This window comes from Sinohyriopsis cumingii, chromosome 8 (assembly GCF_028554795.1).
Source record: "Sinohyriopsis cumingii isolate HCF-2022 chromosome 8, ASM2855479v2, whole genome shotgun sequence".
In the NCBI taxonomy this organism is placed as follows: Eukaryota; Metazoa; Mollusca; class Bivalvia; order Unionida; family Unionidae; genus Sinohyriopsis; species Sinohyriopsis cumingii.
In genome coordinates, this window is record NC_142968.1 from 36,827,354 (window position 1) to 36,844,355 (window position 17,002).

The 17,002-nt window shown below is 34.7% G+C and overlaps 1 protein-coding gene across 1 annotated transcript; it reads right to left on the reverse strand.

Moving 5' to 3' along the window:
* Window positions 1-271: 271 nt before the first annotated feature.
* LOC149793293 (uncharacterized) lies at window positions 272-11,187 on the reverse strand. The gene is made up of 4 exons (XM_089966347.1): window positions 11,029-11,187; window positions 7,391-7,498; window positions 4,568-4,696; window positions 272-467 (listed from the first exon to the last, which is right to left on the reverse strand). Exons 1-4 carry the CDS (start codon window positions 11,069-11,071, stop codon window positions 343-345), a joined length of 405 nt encoding a protein of 134 aa, XP_089822473.1. The 5' UTR covers window positions 11,072-11,187; the 3' UTR covers window positions 272-342.
* Window positions 11,188-17,002: the final 5,815 nt, after the last annotated feature.

Below are 17,002 nucleotides of genomic sequence, written 5' to 3' on the forward strand. Positions count from 1 at the left end.
CTCAAGTTTAATAAATAGAGAAAAGCTGTCCAGTTTCTGTGAATCTATTAGTAGGATAATCCATGGTATTTCCCAAGGCCGACACATGAGAGTAACGAACACACAACCTTTGATTTTCGTGGCCAAGACCCTTCCAATTAAGCTTCCGTGAAGCTCTTCGAAATCTAAATGAAGAGAGTCAAAGAAAGTATTTGTATGACAGTATAGAACTCGACTCTTATTAGTCATTTAAGGGAAAATTTTAACATTAAGAAATGTAACGAAAATAACACCAGGAAACATTTGCTTTAATATTTAAGTTGTACATTAGTAAGACAGCAAACTGCTCTTGCATCCACTTTATCACCCGGAATTTTGGTTGCATAGGTAATAAACGTTTCCAGAGAAGCAAATACGTACCCGTGTTGTTAAGGGTGGGGCCATGGTTGTTGTAGTGGTTGTTGTTGTCGTTGTTTTTGTTGTGTGCACTTGAATAAATAAATAAATAAATAAATAAATGAATAAATAAATAAATAAATAAAAGAAGAAAATATTAGATCTAACAATGCGAAAATGCATGAAATGCTATTTATGTCTATATTATCATTCAATTATAATCAAGTCGAAATTACCCTCGTTAAGTTCTCCGCGTTTCCTAAGCAATAAGATACGATGTATATTAAGAGAAAACAAGAGTTACATAAATTTCGAATCTATGAAAGAAGGGACCTTTCCTAAATCCAAATTAAAGTTGGTATGTATTTGAGACTATTTATGGGCCACAAAATGGACAAAGATGTAGATGAATACTGCCTTCAACTCTATCGGAAGTCATGCTTGTAAAAATGTCTATACTTCTCTAATAATTTCATATGTAATTTATAATTTTAAGGTTATACTCACAATAGTATAATATCGAAAGATTCTGAATGTGTACCGATTTTCCCCAAAGAAATTATATAGAGAGTGAGGTATGAGAGACAAAGACATAATGCGATCGGGTCACTGGGAATTATTTTTCACTGACCTGATAAAAATCATCTAAAAGGAAGTTAAATTTATTTCTCTTATTTGAGAGGGTGCAACGCAATTCTATATCTGCCTAAATTAATCCTAGCAAAGCGAACAAAAATTGTTGCTTGATACAGGTGGCATCAGGCTGGTTAATTATAATTGTATAATGAAGTGGCAAGATTCAACAGACATATTTCCCGAAATGTTATAAGTAATGTCTCTAATATTTTAAAGACACAAATTAAAAAAAAAGTCTTGCTTCAGAAAAAAACCGTCTACGAGGCAAATTCGTAGATACTTAATTTTCTGCATATTTAAAAATAATATCCAGGATGTCCTTTGTTTTCTTCAGAGCAAGTATAAACCTAATATTCACGCTGTCATTTGTCTACCTCACCTATCCCTTGTAAACCGATGCAACGATTTCTCTTTTTTATAACACGTTCTTAAAATTATTTCATGCAAAGATCTTTTGCTCACTGATAATCCATATCGCTTAGATGAAAGTTTTTCTCGCACACCTCTACTTTAAACATCCTTGGTAGGGGACTTGTTCTCAAATGATGGAAGGCCATCCTGGTGATTTAATTCTTTTAATCTTCTTCAAGAATATATACGTATGTGTACAACGTGCAGAAGAGTTGGTTTCTTCGCTCATGCCTCTAATTTATATATCCCGTAACCAAAGATACTAAACTAAAGAAAGTTTAAAATATACACTTTTACTAATAAAACCTTCGTCCTGTCTTATGTCTTCATTTTCCCCCTTCACCATTTCCACCTCCATTTTATTTATTTGTTACACTAATCAATTGTCTTGTGACGCAATTACATTATTTAAAATTGTATCATGCAGCAGCATGTTAAATAAAGTATTTAATTTTCTCTCTGAAGCTTTGTTTCCCTTGATGCAAAATTAAGCTTCCAATGATTTTATTCGTTATTGGTTTTGGCAAGACTTTGTTCTACTATGCTTCTCAGATCTAGGTATCTTTTCTTTTGTCTTCCTCTGCACGTGGATTTGAAAAATGTGTTACTTTATTTAGGTTGAAGTCACCTCTCCCGTTCGAACGTGTTCTTCTGATATGTTTTGATGCCATACGTCCCTTGATGAATGGGAACAATACGTTTACTGCTTAGATATTTTTTACCTATTTAAGTCAGAGAAAAGTCAAGTCATTCAAATCACATAGGTAGAAGATAAGTGAAAGTCACTAAAGTTACTAATAGGCGATAACTGAGAGTTACTAGTAGGCAATAAGGGATAATCGCTACAAATCACAATTGAAATGCAGAATTTTCGCTATATAAACCACAGAAATTTCCATCTGTGGATAACACGGCTGAAGGTTGAAATATTTCCAACGCAAGTAGATAAGATAGTTTGTCTATGTAGGTCAAATGATTAGTTTTCTGATGGATAAAATGACTAAAAGGTTAGGTAAATCAGAGAATTCGTCGCAAAAATGTAAAACGGTTCAACGGTTCAATGTTCAATGATTTAAGGAGGAGACCAGAAGAGCACGGTGAAAGCAAGAAGAATTCCTCAAGTTTCAGCCTCACCCAAATCGATAAAAAGCAAAAATGCTTGTCGTAATGTAAAAAAGGGATACTAGATGCTGTAGAGTCAATTTTAAAAAGACCACAAAATAACCATAGATACAGACCAAAAAGATACAATCTGGATAGATAGGTCATCGAACTGATAGAATTCTGTTAAAAGAAAATATCCCTGAACTAGAAAACGAATATAATATATCCATGAATCCATGCCAGACTGTAGTGGATAACAGATGGAGAGGAATAAACGTGAGATAGCAAAGGAGCCATAGCTCAGAGTCTGCACCTCAGAACACCTGGTTAGTACAAGGTAAGGAAAGCTGCATTATTGCAATACACGATCTTTCTACAACGCTATCATCGCTGAACAAACAGGTGTTACAATTTATTTGTGAAAATGAACGACATTTCTTTGACTATACTAGGAAAAACGTTATCGAACACAAATAACTATATTTTATAGCATAGGTAGGGCGATTTTCATCGTGCATAAACAGGTTCAGTTGCAGAATGTTATATTTATCAAGATCAATAATATTTTCAATTTTGAAGTTTTTAATTTCCTGTGATTCTGGGAGTATTTTAAGTAACAAATCTACCAACGATCAAACAAAATCGTGTATGTTTAAACTTCAGCAAATTGTATACGTAAATAGCAGTAAACACTTTTCATTTAAATGCCTCAATTCATTCCATATAAACTGGGAACCTGATGGTATTTTGGTATTTTACTAAGCTGTAGTCATGATTAAAACTAGACCACAAAAAAGCAAAATCCATTCATATTCACGGAGGAAGATGAGAAATAGTTTTATTCAGCCATTGTGTGTCATATATGTGAGAGAAAGATATTTAAAGAGAAACTGAGTGACGATGATCGATTAACAGATGAATATAAAGATCCTTCTAAAAAAACACACTAAATTTGAAAAATTGAAAATACCTCTCTCAATTGTTTCATAACTTGTCATGTCTACAGTCTCTATCAAGCAGATTTGCTGAGATATAACGCTTTACCAACGTCGTCCATGAATGTGACAAGTTATTTATACATTTTATTTAATTTGTTGCAAGCTATTCGCGACATTCTTGCCAGTCAACTGTTAAAAACCGAGTGCAATCAATAACTCTGTCAACTAATGGTCTGAAGCAGCTATGCATGTGTTATGCTCAGCTGTTTGTACTGTACAGCTTCACTGGTGTCCTCTGGAATATCTTGCTTGGCCAAGCGTCTTTGCTCTCCGCTTGTGAGTATATATATATAAGAGCTACTGGACCAATGAGTGTACTAACATGTTTGGAATTACAAAAAAAAATGTAACAGTTTCGCAGAAGCGAGCAGTGAAGCAGCAGCATGCAAAGCGACGTAATAGTGAGCAATTAAGACTGAAATAACTGTTAATAGTTATATATGCGGAAGAGATCTCTCTTTCGTCGCATGCCTCACCCCACTGTCTGATGGGTCTGTATATGCAGTAACTAAGCCTCTAATAATATGAGCCAATAAAGAAGGTGAATTCACACCACGTGATTTAAAGTAAAATTCTGCTTGATTCTAATCAGCGTTATGCCAATTGTGTATGTTATTCACGAGAAGATCTAGTGCACTCGCGTAACGAACTAGTAGTTTTGAAGGCACATGAGTTAGATAATAATGTCTTGACGTCAACAAACTTCTATAGGAAAACTTGTTGTCTCTTCATCTTACTGAATTCGCTATACTGAAATATATAGTAACTACATCTCTTGTGTGTCAAACTGGATTTATTCACTAGTGTTCCTTCTCTAGTATGTCGTACTCTAATCCGTTAATTCTCTCTCTTTCTCTCTCTCTCTCTCTCTCTCTCTCTCTCTCTCACATACACACACACACAAACGAAAGAACACTGCTACAGCTATAGCCCTCGGGTGTAGTCGGTGCACATAATAAACCTTGCTTTACCTTATAATGGCATGATGGTATCTAAAACTCGCAAGATAAGCGGATAAAGGGACAGACAGATTGAGTCAATACCTGGTTTTGCGCACGTGCAAACAAGGCATCCTTTGGCATCCATTGACATGCACGATGGCAAACAGTCATCTGGATACACAGGACAGCCGTCCCCAAGTACTCCAGCGGGATGATTGTTGCCTTCACTTACTATGGAATAAACATAATTTGAATTAATAGATTATGTATTCGATGACGGTAGCCATTTGTTCATCTATGAGTCTAAAAGGTATATATAAAAGCATGACTTAAAGCAAATATTCAGTAAACTATATGTTGGAAAATTGTTTCATTAGATTTAGCTTATTTAAGACATCAAGAAAATATCATCATTGTAACCAAGGTTAACGTATGAGTTTCACGTTTGATAGTTTCTGTAGTATTATTGCTCTTGTGATCATTGCAGGATAAAACAAGACTTCCGTGGAACACGGTGTCTTATATTTTGTAGGCGTAATGAGCTTACGTAAAAATTCTTACCTCTCCATGATAGGAAAGCATGATTCCTCTCTCAATTTGAGTAAAGACTGGTATAAACAAGACTTGAGACCAACAAACAATAGAGAGAGAGTATGGTCACACCAAATTCTAAGCAAAGTCTTGTACAAACAAGACTTGAGACCAGTTAGCAATAGAAAGAGCCATGTCATACCACAGTTTGAACAAAGCCGATATAAACAAACATCTGAAATCGACTAACAATAAAAAATGTCTGGCCTCATTGTTTTGAACAAAGCCTAGTATAAGCAATAGTTTAATCCAACTAACAGCAGAGACAGCTTTGTCTCACAAAACGCTCTTCAAAGTCAAGTTGCTCTTCTGATAGTTCAGTGGATATCGCCCAGTGAAGAGTTCTGAATATGTTATTCTGAACAGGTTGATATTCTAAAAGCTCGGTATTTCTTGCTATTACAAGAAGGTGCAGTTATCAAAGGTATTTATTTTGAGATGCAAACTTTTAGAGGTAACTATTAAAAGAACGTCTCTGGAGTCTGTCTTGTCATAATAGCGATAATTTACCATATGACGTCATAAATATTAAGTTCTGGTAATTTTTTGAGATTTTTATTTTAGAAAAATTTATTTATTCAAGACTGCATTCTTTATTCGTAACGTCTCAAAATCCTAGATGCTCCAGACGTGGTACTTATCTCAAAGTGTCACTGCGTTACAGATAGCTGTTTGTTTTCACTTTATTTTCCAAGGAAAGCTTAAAAAGGTATGCAAATTACGGATTTTGAACCACCGAAACAGCTTGATCTAGCTTTTTGTTTTAAGACTGACATCGGAGCAGCACTGTTATTAATATCGTCTATAGAACAGGCATCCAAATGCAGTATTTTCCAATCGTCATTTCCCTCTATGATTTCTGTTTTGTTAATGAAATCAGTGATTTTTGACACACACATGCCCAGACCTGTGACGCTTTGGAGTCCACATACTGAAGTACTACTACAGGAAACCGTACAGGATCTAGCCTAACATCCAACCTCGCCGAGGTGATTGAGCTCTTTGCAGATAGACATAACCTCCACGAGATCCAATAGTGGATATATCATGAGAAGCTGACCGCGGAAAAAATGTGGCAGAAGAATTGAGGAGAAGATGAGATCTTGAATTATTCCTAATTAAGTAGTCGAAATCCTTTTTGCCCAATATCCGCCTTCATGTAATATTTCCAATTTCACTTCTGACTTCGAACGCTGTATCACGATAAATTAATTTTCAAACAGGCTGATAATATTCCGAATAATTTAAGTATTGCTCCGCTTCCAACATATCCTAAATGTCACCATTAAAGCGATGGCATTTCCTCTATCTGACTACATTATTACCAAAGATTTGTCATTCTGGTACGTTCTGCAACGTCCTAATTTCTGATTTAATGAGGTTCGAATTCTGAGTAAAAACGTCAGCATACATTTGTTTCTAATGTGAGAAATTCAATTTAATATGCCCTTTGGCACAACTGCAGGCTGCCAACTGCATTTGTTTATAATTTAGGTTAACGAAGCTGCCTGTTTTGTTTCTAAGTTGCCTAACAGGTGAAATGAAACTTTACCGCCAAACGCATTGCAAAATATTTTTTTTCCTCGTTAAAAGTAATTATATTTTCCGATGTGGGTATACAATTGAGGCCTATTCAAAGTAAACAGTGCTCAATGAAGCCAGAATGTGTCGTCTGAAAAGAATGATCACTGATGTTCAGAGTCCACATTGCAGACCTATGAAAATTGGGCACAAAAGCCGAATGTATGTAGACTTATTCTGGTCCGTCCAGTATGTATTGTCAGTCTTTGTACGGGGCATGGAGTCCTCTAGTTTAGGTATAAAATACACACATTGCGAGATAAAAAGAATTAGCATTTTCATTTTCCAGAGTTCATCACTGGAAAGTTTCGGAGAGTAATTTACAAGTCGAAAGAAGATTTTGCATTCGTAAACGTCTCTTTTGTCAAAGTAGCTCTACATTTCCAAAGTTCTGCAGGGCTCGTCTGAGTACCCCTCTATTGCCACTAATTCATTGCTTTAATTTTTTGACGTTTGTTTGCGGCTCATACTTCTTGGTCAAACATGTCAGGAACAGTATCGTAGCGCCAGGAAAATATTTTGTCAAGACGTTCCACAAGTGGCATTCATCGCGTCGAATATGTATTAAATTTGATAGCTTCAATTGCTAAATTACTATATATAGAGACAGAGTACCTAAACATATGCAACAGCACACCCGCATCCGTTGTCTTCGTCTGGGATGCACTCTGTCCTACAGTTATTGGGGATAGATAGATAGATAGATAGATAGATAGATAGATAGATAGATAGATAGATAGATACATAGACTACCTAAATATATACAATTGCACACCATACATCCAGTGTTATCAACTGTGATGCACTCGGTCCTACAGTCATCGGGGAACGAGGGGCAACCATACACATCGTACGTACATGCTGTAATAATAAATACAAGACTCGACTGGTATATCTTTGTGTAAGTCAAGATCAGCATATGGATATGTGACAAAAAGACAACTTACTAATGTAAATGTCTACAGAGGCAAAAAATAACGAGTCACTGGAAGGCAGGCGTATACATAAGCAAAGTAATGAAAACAGAATAAAACAATTTTTATTCTAGAGTGTCATGTTTACGATATTTGCAGTGAACTAAATAATAATTTTCGCCATCTCTTTTGGATTGCGCAGTATACTAGTTAATAAAGTATTCTATCGTCACAGATTGAGACCAAGAAACGGCCCACTTGGATTGGAAAATGTTATGTTTAAAGCAGCTAAGATGTCTAAGACAGCAATCCACATTTCCGTGAGAAAGAAAGAAATAATTTTCAGTGCATTCCCATGTATGGATTGTGTTGTCCTGACATGCGAGGAAGGATTGCATAGCTCTTTGTGTGAGGAAAGATTGTATAGTTCCGGCATGCGAGGAAAGAATGTGTAGTTCTGACATGTGAAGAAAGATTTCGACGATGCCGGCTCAAACTAGTCAGATTCTAGAATCACAATTACAAGTAATTTTTCAAACAGTTTTAATATCTAAAATTAAAAAATTCATGCATATTGGATGTTTTTCCCATGCTCTGATTAGCTTCTTATTCGCATAGCGTGGTCATGTTGTGTACACAAGATATAATCAGCATTGTTGTTGCTGTTATAGGATTTAACGCCATTTGTCAGCACAAGATAGGCTATATATGGCGACCAGTATATACGGTGGAGGAAGAACCCCGGAAAACCCCGCAAAGAACCACCGATCCACGAGAAGCTACCGGCAAGCTTTCCCACATACCCACGTTGGCCGAGTCCTAGACTCGAACCCACGCAGACAGAAGTGAGATCAGCATTGTAATGTTGCGTACACGTGCTCTGACTAGTTTGTTATTCACATAGCGTGGCAGTATTGTCTACAAAGGAAATGGGACTATTATGAAGAATAGCAGTGGAAAGTTAACCTGGTCACAGTCACAACCACAGTTGTCTTCAATGCAGTGGAGAGCTTTACAGATCAAAGATCTTTCTTGGTATACGCGGTCGCCGTTGAATGGGAAATTTTGCAATTTCATGATGAAATAAAGCAGATTTTATGTGTGCTGTTATAAATCTTGACTGTATCGAGCCATATTTATCGCATTTAACATTTTTCTGACGAATTCAAAAATATGTCCGATTGAGCTTCATAACTATCGTTCGATTGACAAGTGTGAAAAGGAACATTACTTCTATTACTCTTCAGAGAATGCTGCAATGTCAGTGGTTCAGTACAATTCAAATTAATCAAGTTTTCGAAAGACGCTGAATAGAATAGCCACCGCTTTGTACTTATACAGGTTTAAGTATCAAGCACTGTCTGCCGCATTCTTACACAACATCTTGTTTAATAAAAGGGGTTAACAAGGTTGCTGAATGTTCGCGTTTTCTGCGCAGACCATTGCTTTTTTAATGACAATTTTGTCAAAGTCGTACATTATTTTTCCCTGAATGTAATTTCTTTCAAACTTGGGTGTAAATGCATTGGAAAAAATGTAGCGGGGAAAATAAGTTTGGAAGAAAGCAATAATTCTCTTAAAGCTGAGTACCAAGCGAGGCAGCTGCTAGTACCATTTTTATAAGTCTTTGATATAACTCGGCTGGGGTTCGAACCTGCAACCATCTACATCCGAGGAGGACTGTGTCTAACCACTTAGTTCACCGGAGAGGTCGTTAATTGTTTAGAACTGATTATTGCGGCATAAAAGTGCAGTACAGTCATTTACATAAAAGTGGAAAGACATGTACGTAAAGACACGCATAAGAGTGCAGTACAGACATATACATAAGGTTTTGGTAAAGACACATACATAAGAGTGTGTTAAAGATATATAATTATTATATGCTCATTTTTTCTCCGTCAATATCATATTGTCAGAATCGTTCAGTATTTTATGATATTCTACTCACGTGTACTTTATATTGCCCTCACGTGTGCCCAATAGTGTATTAGGAACTACTTTGTAAACAAATCATGTACGCTCACGTAGTAGGCGCTTTACGTTTTGGCTGATTAAATTTGTTTCTGAATGAACTAAAGCAGATGTTTCGTGGATTGCCACATACCAGCCTCTTTGCCACATTCAGCGTTAACTTTCTTAATACAATGATTTGGATTTAGGCTAGCGATAGACGTCAGATTTCATAAAATTCGTGGGTCCTCCAAATAACGTGCAAGTGACAAGTAATAAACTGTCTTCTTTAGCTGGTAATAAGAATGGCAAAAATATACTTACAGTTTTATATCCTGAATTTCCTCAAAATGTACTTTCTTAGTTCTGCAAATCCGAATTACATGAGCCATGTCATGGGTTCTCATGCTTGTTTACACATTTCGAAATTGTACTGTAATTTCGATTATATTCCAAGTACAGTTTGATCCTCCTTACTAAACTCAAAATGAAATAAACATTATATTTTATAGCGTCTTTTTGATCATTTCAATTGAAAAACTTCATATGTTTCCCACATTATGATTTCAAACATTCAATGACAGAACAGAAACACACTTGCAGATGTTAACACTCTGTTCCTTCGCTGCTGAAATCCGATGTACGTCGTGTAGAATTGGTACAGATAAATCCAGTCTATAATCACAAAATTTCGTAGAATCGATAAAAATACCAAACCTTATTCATTCCCGATCAAATGGAGACGTTGTTGCAATGCGCATTAATTCACAATATGACTCCAAATTTCAATTTTAAGTAGACCATTTTCTTTTGAAAGTTATGTCTAGCGCGCGACTAAGTTCAAATTTATCTGGGCGGAGTTAAGTGCGCATTAATAATGTTGTAGTTGTGTAATGATGAATCTGCGTTTGTGTATTTATTTTGGAATACGGCATACATTCATTTACTTTGTTTCATGAAATGTATTATTGTTTATATAATTAAGCCTTAGGTAGAATAAGGAAATGAGCATATAATAAAAAAATTACTGCATTTGTATGGGAAAATATGAACTCGTTTTGTTGGATGGATATGTTGCACTCATCCGAAAAACTCGCTCATATTTTCCCATACATATGCAGTACCATATCAATACCAGTGCATTGTAGATATATACACAATAAAAATGGTAAAGAAACATATATAAGAGTGTGGTTAAGGCATGTACATAACTTTGTGGTAAAACCACATATACGAGTGCAATGCAGACATATACATGAGACTGTGGTAAAGACACATACATAAGAGTGTTGTTAAGACATGTACATAACAGTGTAGAAAATAGCAGTATGATAAAGACATACACACGAGGGCAGTGCAAACACTCAGAAGATTGTGGTAAAGACACATTCGTAAGAGTGTAGTAAAGACATGTGCATAATAGTGTGATAAAGACTTATACATATCAATATTTTGTACCACTCATCTTGAATTTAGCAAAGACCATACTGGGATCTGTGACTGAGTCAGATAATTATCACTTACCTGTAACAATGGCCAGTAATGAGACCACAGTTGTGATATTCATTTCTCTCACTTTCAAGTACTACTTTCTGAATGGTGGACGAGCCTTGTATAAACTGCACTGGATGAAATACCGTAAAATCAATTAATTTAAATGCTGCTCGATATTATCTGCATTTGTACGCAAAGATAACGCGAAAGCTTCAACCAATAATAATATAATATTTCATCGGCAAACAAGGAAGTGACTTGATACGGAAGACATGAAATAGACACATAGGTCTACCAGGACTGATAACAGGACCTTTTAAGGATAATCGTGGATTCCTGCCGGTGCACACAGTTACTACATATACATCAGCCTGCAGATAAATATGTTTCCTGAACTACGCTCTCACAGAATTGACAACATTCTTTCCATAAATTGGTAATAAATGAATTTGTATGCTTCCTTTGTTCAGCAGTATGTTCTAAAAGCTGTTGTAAAGATATGTCGAAAGGTTTTCATATATTTCCATCTACATTTGTCCATTCACAGTCCTTAAGAAGTCACTTTCACAAATAGTTAAGGCAGAATTAACTTCTTATTCGAGTTATTAATTTCAGATATTTGTATCTGTCTTTCATCTTTCTCTTGGTAACACAATGTTTGTCTGTCAATATCTTTAATAAAGGCTATTAAATAACATTTAACTTGTTACAACAATTGTTTGTAAATTTATGGATTGAAGTTGCAGATATTACTGAAGGAATTTCAGATCGCTCATCAGATTAATGCAACCATTGTCATTGTTTGCAACAATAATTTCTGCTGCGTATAATTTTTTTTGTTGTAAACAATATTTTCAAATATCTGATCCAGATCTTTTCCACCACCTTCTGCCATTTTGTGCACTATTTTCATGAACCAAAACAACTTTAAAAATAACTGAGTTGCAAAGAAGATAACAACAGAGGTAGAGTTTTATTGTGCGAAAATGAAAAATTTGAACAAAAGTTTAAAATTAGTAATAGCAAATGGGGAATAAAATGGGATAACTGATGGGATAACTGATAAGAACTTAACTGACAAGAAATGTGGATACAAGAAAATCGTATCTTTGTCATTGCAGGATCAGATCAAATATACAAACCATTGTCAAACGTTTTGATTTGCGCTCAACTTTGAGAGGTTAGTATTAGTACTGGAAGGCCTGGTGTCAGGATAATGTGACTGTGTGGAACATGATGCTACATGTCTGCGGCGTGTTGCCCCAGTGCTAGACATCACTATAAACAGCTACCGTGCAGACATAGTTGCGATATGACTAAAACATTGTTAAAGTTACGCTGAAAAAACAAAGTCACACTAATTGGAATTGTTACTGAAGCATCCATATAATCCAAAGTTAAATCTGTTATGAAATTATGTTACGAAAACAAAAGAAGATTAACACAAAGAGATGTAGTTCAAAATCTCGTTAATAATTTTGACATTTCTCAAAGTCTTGATTTTTTCTTGCATACTTATATAACTTTGTATATAGATTTTAGTCATGTTAACACTGGTTTTAATATGTCTAGTGGTTGGCCAGTTAAAGACATTTCGCTGTTGGTCTTGGTCTGGGTCGGATAAGTCAAAGAAGCACAAGGAATAGATTGATCAAATGGAAATCGCTTTCATCAAAACATTCCGTACAGTTTATTCATCTCGTATAGGAACTGATATAACACCGAGTATTTTCGGTGCAGTATCTGACTGGATGTTCTGATTTAATGCCTTTAAAATGCTTTTTCACGTGAATCAGTCTAGAACGGTTCGTCTTGTAAATACTACATACGATACGCGATGCATGTAATATTTTATGAATTTATTTATTTATTTTCGTTTTTCCAGTTTGGTTCTCTCCAGTTTCGAATGAGCACTTATTTTGTTCTCTTCGACTTGTGTGGTACTTCTTCATTCACGACTTGAAGTTGACGCCACTTTTATGACTCTCTGACTTTTGTATTTTGCATTTTTAACATGGCTTACTATCCATCATTTATATGTTGTGTTTTACTTCTATAACATTTTCTCTTAAACTTTTACTAATTTCATCTTACATCATAATCTTAAGACAAAAATTAATTTTCAAGCATCCATATGTATGACTAATTAGATAACACTCCTATTTTCTTCCGCCTGTGCTGACGATCATATTTATATACTCTGACTTTTATACACATATATGCAAGTTTACATCACTTTTCAATTTGGAAATGACACATCAAGACTTAATTACACTCAGCTTGTGAAGTTCACAACATATGGTGTATATAAGAGAAAAAACGCAAATCAACCGCGTGATATCATAACATAATGTTTAGCAGGGATTGTACAATTCGGACAACATAATCTATGAAGATCCAAATATTGTTCAAGAGTTTTGTGTTAGTTGTATTAGTTAATTGATTATAAGAGGAAAATTTTGTATTTCAACACGAAAATAAAGAACGCAAAAGAAGATAGCAATATCCGTTACCTATTTATTGCGTCTGATAGAGTGTATAATATCATTCCTTATAGGAAAACATTAGCCCCTCACGTTCACCAGGAAACCGATGATTTGCAATTCTAAACTTAATTACTTAATTAAAGTCTAATATATATATATTTACTTAATTATTATTACCATATGTGTATCATCCCCCCAATGTACGCGGAAAACACATCATATAAATAAAATAAAAATGTAGTTTTTCAAAACATCTAGACCCTGAGATATGTTTTTGTTTAAAATCAAACAAAATCCTCTATAAAGGAAGCGTCTAAACGCTTTCCTTGAGGTGGACCTCCTAATGTATGTCGATTTACAACGTCCTCTTAATGTAGGTAATGCTTGTGTGTGTGTGTGTGTGTGTGTGTGTGTGTGTGTGTGTGTGTGTGTGTGAAATAGATCGTTTCTAAATAGCAAAACATCTAATTAAGACATTTATTGGACGTATCGATCTGTCTGCCCAGACAAACTTAAAGTTAAAATGAAGTTTATTTGGAACATGATGCAGCTTACTTTACAAGTATATTTTGAATCCCGCGTACTCTTCTGTGATAATTTGCTGTAAAAAAAAATGGAACCAAAATAAATCCAAAGAAGAATCGTAGATTAACAAGTGATCAGAGAGGGTAAATTCAGAAAGAAGTATCCACATGTTGTTGAACTTGATAAACATTTTGGGAAATGTACATATGAATTTAAACGACTAAAGAAGCCATCTTAAGCCATGAGTATGATAAAACTGTAGCATTATACAATGATGCAGGTTTGCATAGCACAAACAAAATATATTACTGGTGGTAGTAAGAGCATTGTAAGATTTGGAATACATGATAAATCATACAAGTCTTGCAGTAGTTACTTTACCCGAAGAACGGCAAATATAACTTTTTCAGTAATAAATGGCAAGTGAGACAAATAACATAATCGACACTATTTAACATGCAATATTTCATTCAGCTCTTACTAAATGCTTCTAAAGAAGAAATTATTTAGACAATACCACCGTTGTAGCTTATCTTGGATATGACTATATTTTAATTGAAATTAATATTCCATTATTTTCGACAATACTAATGAAACATGGGCTGTTTTAATTCCATATGGGTTTTAAAACACTTAATGTAATTTTGGGGAGAGGTGATGGTTGTGGTGGTGATGGTGTGGTTAACGGCATTCTTAATACATTTAGGCTATATCATGCAGAGGAAATCAAAGCTAAGTACCAGTACCTTTTCATATGATGCTCTGGGAGGGTAACGAAACAAACGTATGACCCTTCGCTTGTGGACTGAAGGTGTTCCAGTTAAGCTCCCATGATTCCTTTTGAAATATATATGAACAGAGTCAACGAAGATATTTGTATGGCAATGTAGGACTTGTTTCTATTCAGTCATTTTAGGGACAAAATGTATTTGCAGCATACTACACAAACACTGTTATGTTGGTACAGCATCCGTACCTTAATGACAAATTCTAACATTAGGATATATAAAGAAGATAACTTCAAGAAACATTTACCTTAATTTCATGTGTACATTAGTAAGACGGAACATTGCCGTTGTATCCGCTTTATCTACCGAAATTTGTGTGGCATGGGTAAAGACCTCATCCAATATTGCAAAGATGTACTCGTGTTGGACGGTCGGTGGTCATGGTTGTTGGAAGGATTGTTTTCGTCGTTATTTTTGTTGGGGGTACTTGAATAAAAAGTAAATAAATAAATAAATTAAACAAGAACATTACAACTAACAACGAGAAAATACATGAAATGGTATACAAGTCCCTATTATCATTCATTTAAAGTCAAGTCAGAATCACATTGTTACTTGCTTAGCGTTTCCTAAGTAAAACGAGACGATGTATATATTATGATACAATTTACATAAAGTCCGAATCTATGAAAGAAGACACCATTCTTCAGTACGAATTAATATGGTATATACTTGAGAAGACAATATGCTAAAATCAACTATTTATAAGGGAGAAAAGTATAAAGGCATAGATGCATAACGTGTTCAACTTTATCGGAAATCTTAATTGTAAAAAAATGTTTGTGCTTCTCTAATACTTTGAGCAGTTGTTTTTAATTTCTGCATTATACTCACAATAGTTTAATTTTAAAAGATCTAGAATGTGTACCATTTATTTCCAAGACATTCTATGGAAAGTGATATGTAAGAGACAAAAACACGCTGTAATCGGGTCCCAAGGAAATAATTTTTGCTGATCTTATAAAAATCATCTTAAAAATTAAATTTGTTTTCTGTTATTTGACATGACGCAGTTACAAATCTATTTGCCTAAATTTAAGGGAATAAAAAGTGTTGGCTGAGATAGGTAACGTATAATAATTATAACTTTCTACTGAGGTGACAAATTTCGACTAGACAAGGTTCCTGAATTGTTATGCAATAACAGATGACTCTGGAATTGACAAGAAAGAAATTCTCGCTTTAAAAATAACGTCTTGGAGGCAAATTCGTAAATACTTAATTTTCTGCATATTTAACTGTAATATGTATGTTATCCTTTGTTTTTTTTTTTTTTTTTTGTTTTTTTTTTTGTTTTTTTTGTTGGCTGTGCATACAGGTGATAAACGTATATCAGTGAACTAATTTAATTAATGACTGCAATTACTTTGTGCTGTATCAGATTGCGTCGGGTCCGAGGCTATGTTGGACACAACGTGACGAACAGTGGGGTCGCTTCTATGATGTCTCCAATTTATATATCGTGTAACGAATGTTACTAAATAAGAGAAAGTTTCAAACAGAAAATTTCACTAAGTGAACGTTCATTATGTCTTATGTCTTTATTTATTCCCTTCACCACTTCCATCTCCATTTTGCTATTTTTACACTGTTTCGTCATTTTTTTTCTAGCTATTTGTCTGGTATTACAATTAAGTTATTGTAAATTATATCATTAGAATGTTAACTGACATATCTAGTTTTCTCTCTGAACTTTTGTTTCCTTTGATTAAAACTGCGATTCCGCATATTTTGTTCGTTATCGGATTTGGCAAGACTTTGTTCTGCTATGCGTCTCAGCTCTGCTTGTATGTTTTATTTTGTCTTTTCTCTACGTGTGCATTTGCAAGATTTGTTACTTTATATAGGTTGAGTTTACCTATCCCGTTCGAACGATTTTCTTTTTGACATGTTTTGATACCATATATTCCTTGATGAATGCTTAGACATTGCTATCTTTTAAGTTAGAGGAAAGGCAATTCATTAAAGTCACTTGCGCAGAAGATAAGTGAAAGTCACTAAAAGGTACTAACAGGCGAGGACTAAGAGTCACTAACAGGCACTAAGAGCTATTCTCTAAAAGTCACTAATAGAAATTAATTGAAATGCATAAGTTTCGATATATAAACCACATGACTTTTCAAATGTGGATAAAACGGTTGAAAGTTGAAATATCTGAAACGCAAATAGAACAAAACAGGTTTTATATCTAGGTCAAATTCTTAT